At 52.8% G+C, this 16,362-nt stretch overlaps 1 protein-coding gene across 1 annotated transcript in view; it reads right to left on the reverse strand.

Annotated features, from left to right (window-relative positions):
• Positions 1–7,104: 7,104 nt before the first annotated feature.
• LOC144143271 (uncharacterized) overlaps positions 7,105–16,362 on the reverse strand; it is a 199,043-nt gene continuing 189,785 nt past the window's right edge. Inside the window, exon 5 of the mRNA XM_077675047.1 lies at positions 7,105–7,211. Coding sequence (XP_077531173.1) covers positions 7,105–7,211 — 107 coding nt within the window. The remainder of the gene's footprint in view (positions 7,212–16,362) is intronic.

The following is a 16,362-nucleotide window of genomic DNA, read 5'->3' on the forward strand; positions in this document are numbered from 1 at the left end:
AACGCGTCAACGATCTAATATTCGGCACCACTATGTCTCAATCCTAAATTAATCACTACTTCATTAATTTCACGAATGCTGCACCAGAATACAAAACTTATTTCGTCACCGTTATGGGTCCAATTTCTGTCCATGTCGACTTCATGATTTCAACCAGTGTATTTTTTTTACTTCATTTTCACTCTTCCGCAAACACACCACTGGGCCGTATTGGTTTTACCATAGTTTAGTGGTTGAAGGCGCATTTTGTTTCCCTTACGCCCACGTCAACTCCCTGAGCACACTGCCTCATTGTGTTGGTTGTTGAGGCTAGGCCGCCTTTGCATCTCACCAGCGATTTTCCCCTTAGCGACGGCCCTCCAACATTCTCCGCATGCTCTCACATATCTCCGGACGTCACGGTGTATACGCGGCCAAACGAATTCTTCAGTAATACTGGCAGCCTTCGCCGGGCTCCTAGATGTCTATCTCTAGTACTGACATGTCCTAGCCTTAAAACTGAACTTCGGAGGCTGTTTGGCACTACTACCTGATTCACTTGTCTGCCCCCGCCAAAGGTGCAATGGCGAACCAAAAGTCCCTCCACTATCTGAAACTTGTATATACTGGGGTTTCACGTTCGCCTAACCTCCTTTCCTACCTTTCGAAAGCACTCTTTCAGTGAGGCATCTTTCCTTTAGTCATACGCTAATTCGCTTAAAGTCACCCTCCACCCTCGCGACACAGCACCCTCTACTATTGTCCTCCTTCTGTCCTCTTCAGATTTCACTGTTGCATGCACTGCTGCTATTATTCCCACTGTCGTATCCCCTGTCTCATCTACCGGCTGTGTGTCAACCCAGTCCACTAGCTTTTTACTCCCCTTCAACTTGCGCCTCCAATTGGGATCTGGATCATCTACTTTCCCGACACCAGGTATATTGCCTAAGATAATATCGTACAGTGGGTCCTCCATACACGTGGCTTTTAATTTTCCTGAATAGTACGGGGTCTGAACTTCAATTATTGCATCTGGCAGCGTTCTCGTAGTGCTGTCAGCCATGATGATAACCGCCTTACTTCCAGTCAAATCCTTGAATCTGACCAAGCTCCTGCTGACGAGCACCGTAGTTGAACCGCTCTCCCTCAACACCGACACCCGCTGCCCCCTTATTTCCCCGCACACGACCGGCATTTGCGAATCTGTGTTCGTCGCTGTGACCTCATTATGCTCTGTCGCCTCCTCCTCTACCTGGACCTCTTTGTCTTTCTGCTTAGGAAGCGCTGTAGTGCTAGATCTGGGGTACGCCATGCAAGCCACTTTGTCTTGGCTGCGCGACCGACAGTCCTCTGTGCGGTGCCCCTGCTGCCACACTGCATGTTGAGTGGCACCGCGATTGAATGCCACACGACAATCGGCTGCCTTATGCCCTGTCCGCTTGCATAGAAAACATGTCGGTGGGGCCCGATACCTTGCACCTTGACCAGTTTGTTTCTGGTTGTCTCGCAACTGCATCGGTTCTTTCATTTTACTAAAGTTTTTCAAGCCTTGCGCTTCGACAAACCGGTCTGCTAGCTCTATGGTTCCAGCGAGCGATTTCAGTTTTCTTTTCTTAAGGAACACAGTCAATTTGGGGTTACAACAATCCAAAAATTGCTCAGCAACCATAGGCTCCCTGAGCGCCTCGAAGGATTTCTCATTCCCCGACAGGTCTACCCACCGGTCAAAATATTTTGCCCATCGTGCAGCAAACTGGCTCGCTGTCTCTGAGTCTTCCGGTTTCGAACTTCGAAACTTTTCACGAAAACCTTCGGTCGTTAGCCGAAACCTCCGTAACAAAGCTACTTTGACCTTGTCATAGTCACTGGATTCATCCGCGGGCATCCTACCAAACACACTGAGTGCTTTACCCACCAAGCACATGCTTAGGGCCGTAGCCCACTCGCTCCGATTCCACCCTTGCTCTACAGCAACCCTTTCAAAGCGACGCAAATAAGCGTCCAAATCATCACGCTTATCATCGAAAAGGGCCATCAGTTTCCTAGGACATATGCTTTTTGCACGCGGTGTAGCCGCCCCTGACAATGTATGCTCCAAGTCCCAGCGGGAATCCTGTTCACTAGTAGTCTCCGCCAAGCGTAATTTTATTTCGAGCAGCTCCTTTTCCCTAGCAGCCTTTTTCTCATCTTCCTTTGCTATTCTGTCTATCATAACCATCGCCTCTTCTTTCGTCAAACTTAACGTGTTACACAGCGCCAACAACCTTTCCAAATCCATTCTCCAAGCTGGTTAGACACGTGACCGGACCCGATGGAAATATCAGTGGTGAGGATAAATCAATCCTGGCAGGCTCGCCAATTATTTCTCACGTGAACGGATGGTAAGGTTGTCTTCACCAGCTCAGAGAAATGGACACAGGGAAGCCGTTGACTTGTTTAGCAACATACATTTAATGCACACACAAAAAAACCCTCAGGCAAAGCACTGAATATTTAAACTACACACAAACGATAAGCACTCAAACCTCTATAATCCCACAATACAACTCACATGCAAACCCCTAACATAACAGCTCAATATACAATTCAAATCAAAACTCAAAAGTCTCTACAATAAAGTTCTACACAATTCGTCCAAATCAACTAATTCTATCACCCTAAACCACAACTCCTTAGTTGAGTCCTATGACTGTATCCGTATTAGACTGGCCTACCCCCGGTCGTCGGCGTTGACGTGTTGCACCCTTGCGTGGCCGCGACTCGGTGGCAGCTGTCGTCTCGCTTCGTCGGTGCCGGCGTTCGATGCGCCTGGTCATTCCTTGGACGGCGTGGGCTCCGCGCGTCCTGACTTCTTTCCTCTATGGTTACCCCCTGGTAGCCGCTCTCGCTGGAGGTCCTTGATGCCAGCGTTCGACGCGCGCGGTCATCCCTTCGGCGACGTGCTTCCTCGGTGGCTACCCCCTGGTAGCCGCTGCCGCTGGAGGTCTCAGATAGGCTTGGCACGAATGTCGGCTTTCGCGGCCGTCGAGACGAAAGTCGATGGAGCGTGGACGCTGGCCGCTGGTGCCCGACTGATGCCGCTGGGGCCATGAAGACACAGGTTCATGGTGAACCTAGGATGACGGTGCCGATGCGAAGTCGGCCCGCTCCCGCCCAGGCTCGGATGGCGTGGTCGATGGCCTGGCCGCGTCCCCGTGGCTCGTTCGTTGAAGCGCACGTGCTCCGGCCGCCTCCTGGTTGTCTGCCTCCCGCTGTCTTGCCTCTCCATTCTCGTTGTGAACCCCGCTTTTATATCTTCTGGGCTCTCTCGTGGCGCACTCCCATTCGCTTCTTGCTTCTTCCCTCTCCTTATATGGCCATCTCGCCACTTGTCCCATGCGCGGCCTTCCCTGATTGGCCGACCAGTGCCCTGCCACCTTTGCCCATGATTACTCGGTGTGTCGGCGCTGGCGCTTGCTGATTGGCGCGCTCCTGGCGTGAACATCAACTAGCCGTTCTTTTGTTCTTTTAGTTCCTGCTTTCTGGGGGTTTTCATGCATCCCCTCTCGGGGGGTGACCTGACACATGACAGTAAGGATGGTATTTAACTGTACGCGTCGAAGAATGCGGAGCTGCGTGGTTGTTAGAGATTTTTCTGGAACAGGAAGTGTACGAAGAATTTCTTTGATGTTCGTGTAGTAAAGCTGTATTTCTTGTTTGTAGTGGAGAGTAGTGTCCCACGTCGGTGGATAAGGCCAGGGAATCCCAGCCGCCCTGTGCAGAAGTTCGCGGGCGAAGCTATGCACAACCTCATTGCCTGGTATTCCAGCGTGACCAGGAATCCACCTCAGTGTGACAGTGTGGGGACGTAACTTTTTTAAGGCTTTGCGTAGATCATACTGCAGTTCTTCAGGAATCCTACCCATGTGAATGGCGCGAAATGCTTGCATTGAATCAGTGTATATGGTATATCCTGAGGGGTCAGGGGGCCATAATGAGAGGTCCTAAATACTGGTAATTATTGGGAGGGTGTCTAGAGTCGCTGTAGGTGGGGGATTAGTGAAAGGACCAAGGGTGTGTGTCGCTACTTCATTGCCACTTGCGATTGAATATGCGGCTGATCCGACATGCGTCCGTGATGCATCCGTGTAGACTATCGTAGAATCAATTGGATGGACATGATTGACAACACGAGGACATCGTCTCCCTAGATTGGTATCAGCTGCAACGTTTTTTGAAAATGGGAGCTATCCTGAGGTTATCTGGGAGCGGTGCAGGAGGGGTGATGACAGGCAAGTAAATAGGCTTGAGAGCAACTTGGTGAAGGATCCAGTGTCCTTGTTTTGTGCTATAAAGAGGCGCCATTTTCCGGTCTCTATGTTGTTGTATAAGATCTCCCAAGGGCAAGAACAGCCCCGTAGAGTATAGGCGCTGAGTGGACGTATTAACGGGAACGTTGAGGGCGGTCTTATGGAGTGTATGAAGGGCGACCTCAATCTGATGTCTTTGGTGACAAGTCAGAGAAAGATATGGAATTGTATAAAGAAGTTTACTTAGAGCTGTCAACAAGCCCTGCGTGCTTGTTGACAATGCGGCGCACTAGATGGGTAGCTGATGGCAAATTTAACTGTTGTAGCCACATTAGCCTGATTAGATGGTTCATGGATATGTAGTTCAAGCATTCGGCAGGATATTACGCAAGTGATGGGGTAACCTACCATTGTGAGTGTGATCAGGTGATTGTGTTGGCGCTGATAGCGTGTTTTCGCAATGAGCAGCAATTCGGACTTTTCAGGTGTGGGAGACAGGCCTACAGTGTCGAGATACCTTGTGGCTGCATTTATACCTTGCTGCAAGGTGTCCTGCACTGACGCAGGAGGCCCAGTTGTGCACCGAACAGTCAGGTCGTCTGCGTAGAATGTATGTTTGAGGTTCGGGATCGATGCTAAAATACGAGACAGGGTCGCTATTCCGAGGTGAAAAAGGGTGGGTGAGAGAATAGCACCCTGTGGAGTACCACGTGTGATGGGAAAAGGATCGGAGACCGAATCAGGGAGACGAAACATGGCCGTGCGGTCGCACCGAAACGCAGCAATGTAACCGTACATTTTCGCCCCACAGCCGGTAGTAGCAAGTATATTTAGGAGAGGATCATGGGCAACGTTATCGAAGTCTTTGCGGACATCCAGGGTCAATATGGCCTGTATTTGGGAAGGAGGAGGAGGGTCAAAATTGTGAGCTAAGAAGACGAAGAGGTCTTGGGTAGACACACCCTTGCGGAAACCAATTGGTTGAGGAGGAAAGAAATCTGTGGACTCAAAATAGGCCTCAAGTCGTTTGAGAACCATCCTTTCCATGGTCTTTCCCAGGCAAGAAGTTAGAGAGATTCGGCGGAGGTTTTCAAGGACAGATTTTTTGCCCGGCTTAGGAAGTAGGGTTATACAGGATTGCTTCTAAGATGTTGGGAGGGTGCCTTATCACAGTGGGAGTTTATTATGTCCAGAAAATGTTCCTTGTCCTTGTCGGATAGGTTTCGTATAAGTGTATACGTAATCTGATCCTCACCTGGGGCGACTTTCGGTTTAGTTGTCCTAGCGCCCACTCGATATCCCAAAGGGTGAAAGGCTCATCGAGTTCTGCATTGGAGGCGCCCATGTAGTTTGAAGAAAGGCTAGATAGAGGAGGAGGAATATAAAGGTCGCGGAGCCGGGTTGCTAAGACGTCCGATTTCAGCAATGAATGGTGCTTCTCAAGAGTGAGAAAAGGAGCCGGATGAGGCCCGAGAAGCTTTCTAAGTAGGTGCCAGGTTCTTTTCTGATCCAGGTTGCCGTTGATGCTGTTACAAATTTCATTCCATTGATTCGTGGCCAGTGTAGCACAGTGCTCTTTGATATGCTCCGTTAATTCAGCGACGTGCTCGGCTAGCCGACTATTATTGGGTTTGGTGCGAAGGACGCGCAAGAGTCGTTTTCTCCTCTTCCAGGTACGGCCAAGATAAGGGTCTGGGTTGTCTGATGGGGCTGAAGGGAAACATTTCTGTGCGGCTTGTTTGTGGGCCTGTTCATGAGATTACCATTCATCTGAGAGGTCTCGCAAATATCGGGAAAGATTTTCCAGCTTTCGAGCGAAATTTTACGTTTAAGTGATCGGATACAGGTAGATAGTGATTTGAATAATGTAATGATCACTTAGTAGTTTTTCATCTGTAACATTCCAGGTGACATCTCGCGCTCCCCGGCCTGCCATGAGGTCTGGCATGGTCGGCTGTTGATGTTTGTTGCCCTACCGAGTAATGTAATCGGGGTTGTTGTAAACTGTCATTTGAGCTCCGTTTAAAATGTCATTGATTATGCCGCCAGGTCGTAAGGTGCGTGGGTAACCCCAAAAAACGTGCGGGGCATTAAAGTCCCCACCTATAATGAAGTCGCAGTCGCGATACAACCTTGAACTAAAGTGAATAAGTGGCTTGAAAAGGGTGCACTCTTTGGGGGGATTATAAAAATTTAGGATAGACAACGGGCGAGAGTGTTCTGGGTACATAGTAAACGCATTGAGATGCCGCTCAAGACGGGAGGGGACATCGATGACCTCAAATCGATGATCCCAGCGAATGTATGTGCTGACTAATGGGGCACTATCGTTGTCGTAAGCCGCATGTAGGACACGGTAGCCAGGAATACCTTTAAGAGCACGCGATTCCTGTATGAGAATTACGTGAGGTTGCGAAGGCAAAGTCAAAAGTCATTGGATTAAGAGGGTTCGATTGGTGTTCAGGTTTCTGCAGTTCCAATGTACAATGTGGGTGTTATTGTTGTCTGCCATCGTTAAGCTACGTTAGCCCGCTTCTTGGGAGGGATGGAAGGGGATGTAGCAGCTTCTTCGGTGGATGTAGGTGGACGGGGACGTTTGGTTGAATTGGCGAGGAATTTCATGCGTTCGTCATTCTGTACAATATTACTAAGGGGAGTGTGCATGAGCTCGAATGCTTGGCGAATGGCAGAAATTTCTTCGGCGAGATACCAAAGTATCGGGTCATTCCGGTCTTTTATGTGCTGCAAATAATTGTCAGATGTGATGAGTGGTGTGGGATTTGGAGATGTGTAAGAGATAGGTATGAATGGGGGAGGGGGAAGGGACGGGCTCGGCTCACCCGCTGGTAGAAGCGTAGCCGCCTTGAGAAGTGGACGTGGGGGAGCTGACGTCTCCTGAACTTCCAGATGCCAGGGATTGGGTCGAGGAGGTCTTGCAGCCTCCTGTTGGGCGGGGGTAGTAGAGGGAAGTCATCACGGTTGGGAGCTTGCTGGAGCTGCACATGCATCTGCTTGGTGCGACCAGATGACATCTGCCAAGCAGTCGATGTTTGCTTTAGAGCGAACTGCCAGGACTAAGATGATTTTCTGTGTTCTTCTGGTTGTGATGTTTCCAGCTTGATCCGGAGACTTTTCCTGCGCTCGCATGCGGATTTCTGGCTCTTTTGGTCTTGCTGTTTTTGTACCGGGCAGGTGTTGTCAAAGTTGGGATGGTTTCCTCCGCAGTGAAAGCAATGCGCGGAGCAACGATGCGGTTCATTCTGTGCGTTGAGCTTGTTTGAGCAGGTGGGGCAGCGTTGATATGTCGAAGGGTGAGGGCAGTTCAGCATCCGATGTCCATATTCGCGGCAGCTATACAAGGTTTGCATCTATACAAGACGCAGCGGAAGAGAAAGGTGGGGTACATAGGTGCCCTCGAAGGTTATTAACACCGACTCAGTCTCTGCCATCATGCGGGCGACAGGATGGTCGCATGCCACGATTCAAGGCTTTCTAAAGCTTGGTCGTCGGAAATTCTTTCTCAATCCCGTGGATGACGCCACGGCACGAAACGACGGGGGCCGTGACATAGGCATTCACGATGTGAATGCACGCTTGAATAGACAACGTAGTGATAGCTGCTAACTTTCGGGCAGTGAATTCATTGGAGGTCTTGAGGAGGATAACATTCTGGCGGTACCGAACTTGGAGGGTCAAAGCCTGCTGCTCGTGTGGTGCCAAGTTTGCAGCTGAAGCAACTGCTTGAAGGATTTCGTAGTGTCTCACCTGGGCGATTTTGAGCGTGTTTGGAAATCTGATGACGACGGTCTTCAGTGTTGCGATTGGGGCTGCGGGAATCTTTGGCTTGGCTTTCCTCGTTATGGTGGTCTAGTCCGTCGCGTCGATGTCTCCTTCGATTGCATGAGAGGGTTATTCAGCGAGGAGAGCACGTGCTTCGGATGGAGATGCATCGGCGGCACGTGGCGGCAGCGGCGGTAGCGGCGCTCGCGCCTATGCCGCGGCAGCAGATTGGAACTCTGTTGTTAGGCTTAGCGGGCGTCGGGCATGACTGCTGCCTTCATGAGGTCGGTTTGCAGTGTAAAAACGGTCAAATACGGCAATTGTGGTTCGAAATTGATCCACGAGACTTGCCGAATAGTGTCAACTGGACGGTTCAGGTAACAGCGTCAATGGCCTGGTAGGAAGAGCATAGATTCTGCAGCTCGGTGTTGTGCCGTCTTTCCAAGCCGATGACGATGATGATGATACCGTCTTAGCAAGGTTGCGGATAGGCCACACACATGCAACACACTCGCACCTGCTCACTGGATCTCGAAGACCAATATGCAGTGGCTGTGGAGAGGCCCTATCCGTAATACACGTATTCATTCAATGCTAGGCACTTGACACAACACGACGCAAACACTTCCGACAACTCTACAGAGAACACATTCCATTTCACCCATCATACTTTTTAGGAGACGAGACCATGTTTTACACTAAGCGTGTTTTTAGTTTCTGACTGATGTAAAGTTTTTACATCTCAGCTCGTATCATGCATCATGACAACCTGGCCATTTACACCAGTCAAGTTCATTAGCCTATTTTACTGAAATGTTCCACTGACAATAAAAACTGGCACCGACCAAGAAAGTTTAACACCCAAAAAAGACGTTTCGGCTCCCGTGCGGGTGCCTTGTTCACAACAAAAAGTGGGGGCGAAAGGGATCCGTTTGTGTTTGCTTCAAGATGTGACGTCGGCAACGTGCGTAGTCGTGGGGGAAGTTTCTGTCATTGCCATTAAGTATGTGCTCCGTCGTCTGGATTGTCCGGGATTCAAGATAAATCCGAGAGGTGCAATTCTTCTCTTTTACGATTATTTTTGCATTGGCCCAATCTATCTCATGGTGCGTTGCTTCTGCATGGTCAGCGAGAGCGTTAGAAGACACGTTCTTCTTTCTTGCTTCGTACATGTGCTGCTTGAGCCTTTGTTGAAAATTTCCGGTACGCAAGGAAATACGTCAGAGAGGAGCTTTTGGAAGTCCCATTGCAGCTTCGGTGTGGGGTCCTTCTCGAGACGTTAGTACGTGCTGCTGTCTGAAAGCAGAGACATCATTTTGGACTGCTAGAGCGAAAGTAGACCCATCATTTTGGCAATAACGGAAACTTCCCCACGTGTACGCACGTTGCCTACGTCACATCTTGAAGCAAACATAACCGATCACTTTCGCCTCCACTTTTCTTTGTGAGCTGGGCACCCTTATGGAAGCCGAAACGTCTTTTTTGGATTTTAAACATTCTTGTTCGGTGCCAGTTTTATTGTCATGTGTTTTCCTGACCATAAGGGTTTCCTTCCAACCCTAGATTTCATCAACTTACGCCGCGCGTACGGCCAACCCGCCATCACGCAGATTCGCCTGTACATCTTCCTAACCGGTTGAGTGGCCTCCTTCAAAGGGCACCTGAACTTCAACGTGACGTGCCTAGGGTGGGGTTTTATTCTGTGGTCCCTGCGTCTCAACAGACCTGTGCTTACCAGCTTCGGGAACACCGTCGTTTTCAAGGCGGAGCGTCAGCTGCTACAAGCCAGGATTTTGGACTGCAGACAACAGGTACGAGCGCTCGAGAACGAGGCCTTCTTTGCCCGTCGTCGACTAGAGCACCAGTTCCCGGAGGAGTTTACGAGCATTCAGTAGCACACCAACTTCAAGACCAAACTGCATTGCCGCCGTGCCCAAGAGAGCCAAGAGTGCAAGCTCGAGAGGCTTAACCATGGAAATCCGGCCCTAGGTCGAAACTTGGCTTGCTTGGTAACAACGCACATAAAACAGGACACAAAAGGAAGAAGGAACGGACACAGCGCTGTGTCCGTTCCTTCTTCCTTTTGTGTCCTGTTTTACTTGCGCTGTTACCAAGCAAGACAATGTACCAACTCGCCCAGTCGTCTGTTTTGGCTTCGAAACTTGGCTACTTCTTCTGTGCACAACTAATCATCGCACGACCTGGATCCTGCTTACCTACCCGTTCTAAGCCTCGGGCTGAACTTCAACGCGGCTCCTGCGAAGGACGCAAAACGGATGGCGTGTGCCGTAGAAAACACGGTGATGCAGGTGGGACCCTCTAAACGTGATGAGGCACGCACTCGTGCGATTGGCGTTCTATGGCAGTTTCGCCAAAGATCGTCGCCTTCACCGCTCTCCTAGGCAGAGCATGCAGCGATCAAACGCCTCCGAAGCAACTCGGATATGATGGTGCTCCCTGCTGGCAAGGGAACGCTACTCAACTCCTTGACAGTGCCGAGTACCAGTGCAAAATGATGGTTCTACATTCTTACAGCAGCATGAACAAAGCCTCGAGAAGGACACCACACCGAAGCTGCAACGGGACTTCCAAACACTTCTCTCTGACGTATTCCGTTGCATACCGCCACACCACAAGTCTCTGTACTACCGCCTGCTGTGTCATAACGGTTCTGCGCCGGCAATTTACGGATTACCCAAGATCTATAAGCAAGAAGTGCCAATACGCTTCATCGTAGATTACACTCGCTGCCCCCTCCACAATCTGTCCGGCTACCTGCATCGCGTGCTGCGACCACTTGTAGGGAAAAGCGCAATGCAAATCCTTCACTATAGAAACTTCATAGACAAGGTATGGGACATCGCCATGGAAGTGGGTGACATTCTCGTGTCTTTTGACGTCCAGTCCCTGTTCGCAAGTATACCAACGGACTTGGGAGTTGATGCATGCGTCGCAGCCCTCGAAAGAGTCACAACTCTGCCAGAGCGCACTCCTATTGAAGTCCCGGATTTGCGGCGGCTCCTGAGTTTCTGCCTCGAGAACACGTGCTTCACCTTCGAGCACACATTCTACAAGCAGGTACACGGGACAGCGATGGGCGCAGCCGTGTCAGTCACAGCAGCAAATCTTACGATGGAGGCGCTAGAGCAACGTGCACCGAATTCGTTCCGTCCTGCGCCCGAAACCTTTCTACGTTACGTAGGCGATTGCTTCAGCGTGTTTAAAGAGGAGGCACTGACTCGATTCACAGCGCACCTGAACAGCATGGATGACGCTATCAGGTTTACCGTAAAGGAGGAGCAGCACGGCGAGCTTCCTTTTCTGAGCGTCCTGGTAAAGCGCGAAGAAAAATCCTTGACGTTCAGCGTGTACAGAAAGAGCACCCGTACTGGTCGCTAACTGCATTTTAATTCTGTGAGCCCTGCTTCCCACAAACGGTCTGTAATCACCTCGCGTCTCAGCCGTGCGAAGAGGGTTTGCAAGAAACCAGAAGATGTCACCGCTCACATACAGCACGTGCATCGGGACATCTCTGTAAGTGGTGCCCTGAGTCATTTGTGCGCTCCGTGCAACGTCAGCTAGAACGTACTGCGCTGTCCGGCAACATGCGTCCCAATTGTCGTGCTCTGATACCGTTTGTTCCTGGAATTAGCGAGCACTTGGCGCCTGTTAGCGAGGAATTAGCGAGCACTTGGGCACTTCACCGCAAGCAGGATGGCATGCTCGCCGCTGCTCTTTTTCCAGATTACACTCGTCGGTGGTTTGACTTGCTGGGCTCCCTGGCCATCGCAACGTGGCTTCATCGCCTCGCCGCAGCACGGGGCAGCCGATGTGCCTGTTCCGTCAACTTTGGTTACCATCAGCACCGTCAACTGGCAACGTGGGACGAGCAACAGTACCGACCGCACTGGCGCGGAAGATAAAAAGCTGCAAGCGACATTCCCCCTCTGGCACTTCACCGCAAGCGGGATGGCATGCTCACCGCTGCTCTTATTCCAGATTACACTCGTCGGTGGATTGACTTGCTGGGCTCCCTGGCCATCGCAACGTGACTTCATCGCCTCGCCGCAGCACGGGGCAGCCGATGTGCCTGTTCCGTCAACTTTGGTTACCATCAGCACCGTCATCTGGCAACGTGGGACGAGCAACAGTACCGACCGCACTGGCGCGGAAGATAAAAAGCTGCAAGCGACATTCCCCCTCTGGCACTTCACCGCAAGCGGGATGGCATGCTCACCGCTGCTCTTATTCCAGATTACACTCGTCGGTGGTTTGACTTGCTGGGCTCCCTGGCCATCGCAACGTGGCTTCATCGCCTCGCCGCAGCACGGGGCAGCCGATGTGCCTGTTCCGTCAACTTTGGTTACCATCAGCACCGTCAACTGGCAACGTGGGACGAGCAACAGTACCGACCGCACTGGCGCGGAAGATAAAAAGCTGCAAGCGACATTCCCCCTCTGGCACTTCACCGCAAGCGGGATGGCATGCTCACCGCTGCTCTTATTCCAGATTACACTCGTCGGTGGATTGACTTGCTGGGCTCCCTGGCCATCGCAACGTGACTTCATCGCCTCGCCGCAGCACGGGGCAGCCGATGTGCCTGTTCCGTCAACTTTGGTTACCATCAGCACCGTCATCTGGCAACGTGGGACGAGCAACAGTACCGACCGCACTGGCGCGGAAGATAAAAAGCTGCAAGCGACATTCCCCCTCTGGCACTTCACCGCAAGCGGGATGGCATGCTCACCGCTGCTCTTATTCCAGATTACACTCGTCGGTGGTTTGACTTGCTGGGCTCCCTGGCCATCGCAACGTGACTTCATCGCCTCGCCGCAGCACGGGGCAGCCGATGTGCCTGTTCCGTCAACTTTGGTTACCATCAGCACCGTCATCTGGCAACGTGGGACGAGCAACAGTACCGACCGCACTGGCGCGGAAGATAAAAAGATGCAAGCGACATTCCCCCTCTGGCACTTCACCGCAAGCGGGATGGCATGCTCACCGCTGCTCTTATTCCAGATTACACTCGTCGGTGGTTTGACTTGCTGGGCTCCCTGGCCATCGCAACGTGGCTTCATCGCCTCGCCGCAGCACGGGGCAGCCGATGTGCCTGTTGTGTCAACTTTGGTTACCATCAGCACCGTCATCTGGCAACGTGGGTCGAGCAACAGCACCGACCGCACTGGCGCGGAAGATAAAAAGCTGCAAGCGACATTCCCCCTCTGGCACTTCACCGCAAGCGGGATGGCATGCTCACCGCTGCTCTTATTCCAGATTACACTCGTCGGTGGTTTGACTTGCTGGGCTCCCTGGCCATCGCAACGTGGCTTCATCGCCTCGCCGCAGCACGGGGCAGCCGATGTGCCTGTTGTGTCAACTTTGGTTACCATCAGCACCGTCATCTGGCAACGTGGGACGAGCAACAGTACCGACCGCACTGGCGCGGAAGATAAAAAGCTGCAAGCGACATTCCCCCTCTGGCACTTCACCGCAAGCGGGATGGCATGCTCACCGCTGATCTTGTTCCAGATTACACTCGTCGGTGGTTTGACTTGCTGGGCTCCCTGGCCATCGCAACGTGGCTTCATCGCCTCGCCGCAGCACGGGGCAGCCGATGTGCCTGTTGTGTCAACTTTGGTTACCATCAGCACCGTCATCTGGCAACGTGGGACGAGCAACAGTACCGACCGCACTGGCGCGGAAGATAAAAAGCTGCTAGCGACATTCCCCCTCTGGCACTTCACCGCAAGCGGGATGGCATGCTCACCGCTGCTCTTATTCCAGATTACACTCGACGGTGGTTTGACTTGCTGGGCTCCCTGGCCATCGCAACGTGGCTTCATCGCCTCGCCGCAGCACGGGGCAGCCGATGTGCCTGTTGTGTCAACTTTGGTTACCATCAGCACCGTCATCTGGCAACGTGGGACGAGCAACAGTACCGACCGCACTGGCGCGGAAGATAAAAAGCTGCAAGCGACATTCCCCCTCGGGCATTTCACCGCAAGCGGGATCGCATGCTCACCGCTGCTCTTGTTCCAGATTACACTCGTCGGTGGTTTGACTTGCTGGGCTCCCTGGCCATCGCAACGTGGCTTCATCGCCTCGCCGCAGCACGGGGCAGCCGATGTGCCTGTTCCGTCAACTTTGGTCACCATCAGCACCGTCATCTGGCAACGTGGGACGAGCAACAGTACCGACCGCACTGGCGCGGAAGATAAAAAGCTGCAAGCGACATTCCCCCTCGGGCATTTCACCGCAAGCGGGATGGCATGCTCACCGCTGCTCTTGTTCCAGATTACACTCGTCGGTGGTTTGACTTGCTGGGCTCCCTGGCCATCGCAACGTGGCTTCATCGCTTCGCCGCAGCACGGGGCAGCCGATGTGCCTGTTGTGTCAACTTTGGTTACCATCAGCACCGTCATCTGGCAACGTGGGACGAGCAACAGTACCGACCGCACTGGCGCGGAAGATAAAAAGCTGCAAGCGACATTCCCTCTCGGGCATTTCACCGCAAGCGGGATGGCATGCTCACCGCTGCTCTTGTTCCAGATTACACTCGTCGGTGGTTTGACTTGCTGGGCTCCCTGGCCATCGCAACGTGGCTTCATCGCCTCGCCGCAGCACGGGGCAGCCGATGTGCCTGTTCCGTCAACTTTGGTTACCATCAGCACCGTCATCTGGCAACGTGGTACGAGCAACAGCACCGACCGCACTGGCGCGGAAGATAAAAAGCTGCAAGCGACATTCCCCCTCTGGCACCTCACCGCAAGCGGGATGGCATGCTCACCGCTGCTCTTATTCCAGATTACACTCGTCGGTGGTTTGACTTGCTGGGCTCCCTGGCCATCGCAACGTGGCTTCATCGCCTCGCCGCAGCACGGGGCAGCCGATGTGCCTGTTGTGTCAACTTTGGTTACCATCAGCACCGTCATCTGGCAACGTGGGACGAGCAACAGTACCGACCGCACTGGCGCGGAAGATAAAAAGCTGCAAGCGACATTCCCCCTCGGGCATTTCACCGCAAGCGGGATGGCATGCTCACCGCTGCTCTTGTTCCAGATTACACTCGTCGGTGGTTTGACTTGCTGGGCTCCCTGGCCATCGCAACGTGGCTTCATCGCCTCGCCGCAGCACGGGGCAGCCGATGTGCCTGTTCCGTCAACTTTGGTTACCATCAGCACCGTCATCTGGCAACGTGGGACGAGCAACAGCACCGACCGCACTGGCGCGGAAGATAAAAAGCTGCAAGCGACATTCCCCCTCTGGCACTTCACCGCAAGCGGGATGGCATGCTCACCGCTGCTCTTATTCCAGATTACACTCGTCGGTTGTTTGACTTGCTGGGCTCCCTGGCCATCGCAACGTGGCTTCATCGCCTCGCCGCAGCACGGGGCAGCCGATGTGCCTGTTGTGTCAACTTTGGTTACCATCAGCACCGTCATCTGGCAACGTGGGACGAGCAACAGTACCGACCGCACTGGCGCGGAAGATAAAAAGCTGCAAGCGACATTCCCCCTCGGGCATTTCACCGCAAGCGGGATGGCATGCTCACCGCTGCTCTTGTTCCAGATTACACTCGTCGGTGGTTTGACTTGCTGGGCTCCCTGGCCATCGCAACGTGGCTTCATCGCCTCGCCGCAGCACGGGGCAGCCGATGTGCCTGTTGTGTCAACTTTTGTTACCATCAGCACCGTCATCTGGCAACGTGGGACGAGCAACAGCACCGACCGCACTGGCGCGGAAGATAAAAAGCTGCAAGCGACATTCCCCCTCTGGCACTTCACCGCAAGCGGGATGGCATGCTCACCGCTGCTCTTATTCCAGATTACACTCGTCGGTTGTTTGACTTGCTGGGCTCCCTGGCCATCGCAACGTGGCTTCATCGCCTCGCCGCAGCACGGGGCAGCCGATGTGCCTGTTGTGTCAACTTTGGTTACCATCAGCACCGTCATCTGGCAACGTGGGACGAGCAACAGTACCGACCGCACTGGCGCGGAAGATAAAAAGCTGCAAGCGACATTCCCCCTCTGGCACTTCACCGCAAGCGGGATGGCATGCTCACCGCTGCTCTTGTTCCAGATTACACTCGTCGGTGGTTTGACTTGCTGGGCTCCCTGGCCATCGCAACGTGGCTTCATCGCCTCGCCGCAGCACGGGGCAGCCGATGTGCCTGTTGTGTCAACTTTGGTTACCATCAGCACCGTCATCTGGCAACGTGGGACGAGCAACAGTACCGACCGCACTGGCGCGGAAGATAAAAAGCTGCTAGCGACATTCCCCCTCTGGCACTTCACCGCAAGCGGGATGGCATGCT

This window comes from Haemaphysalis longicornis, unplaced genomic scaffold (assembly GCF_048455015.1).
Source record: "Haemaphysalis longicornis isolate Haplotype H1 unplaced genomic scaffold, Haemaphysalis longicornis Haplotype H1 scaffold_6, whole genome shotgun sequence".
NCBI classification, from domain to species: Eukaryota; Metazoa; Arthropoda; class Arachnida; order Ixodida; family Ixodidae; genus Haemaphysalis; species Haemaphysalis longicornis.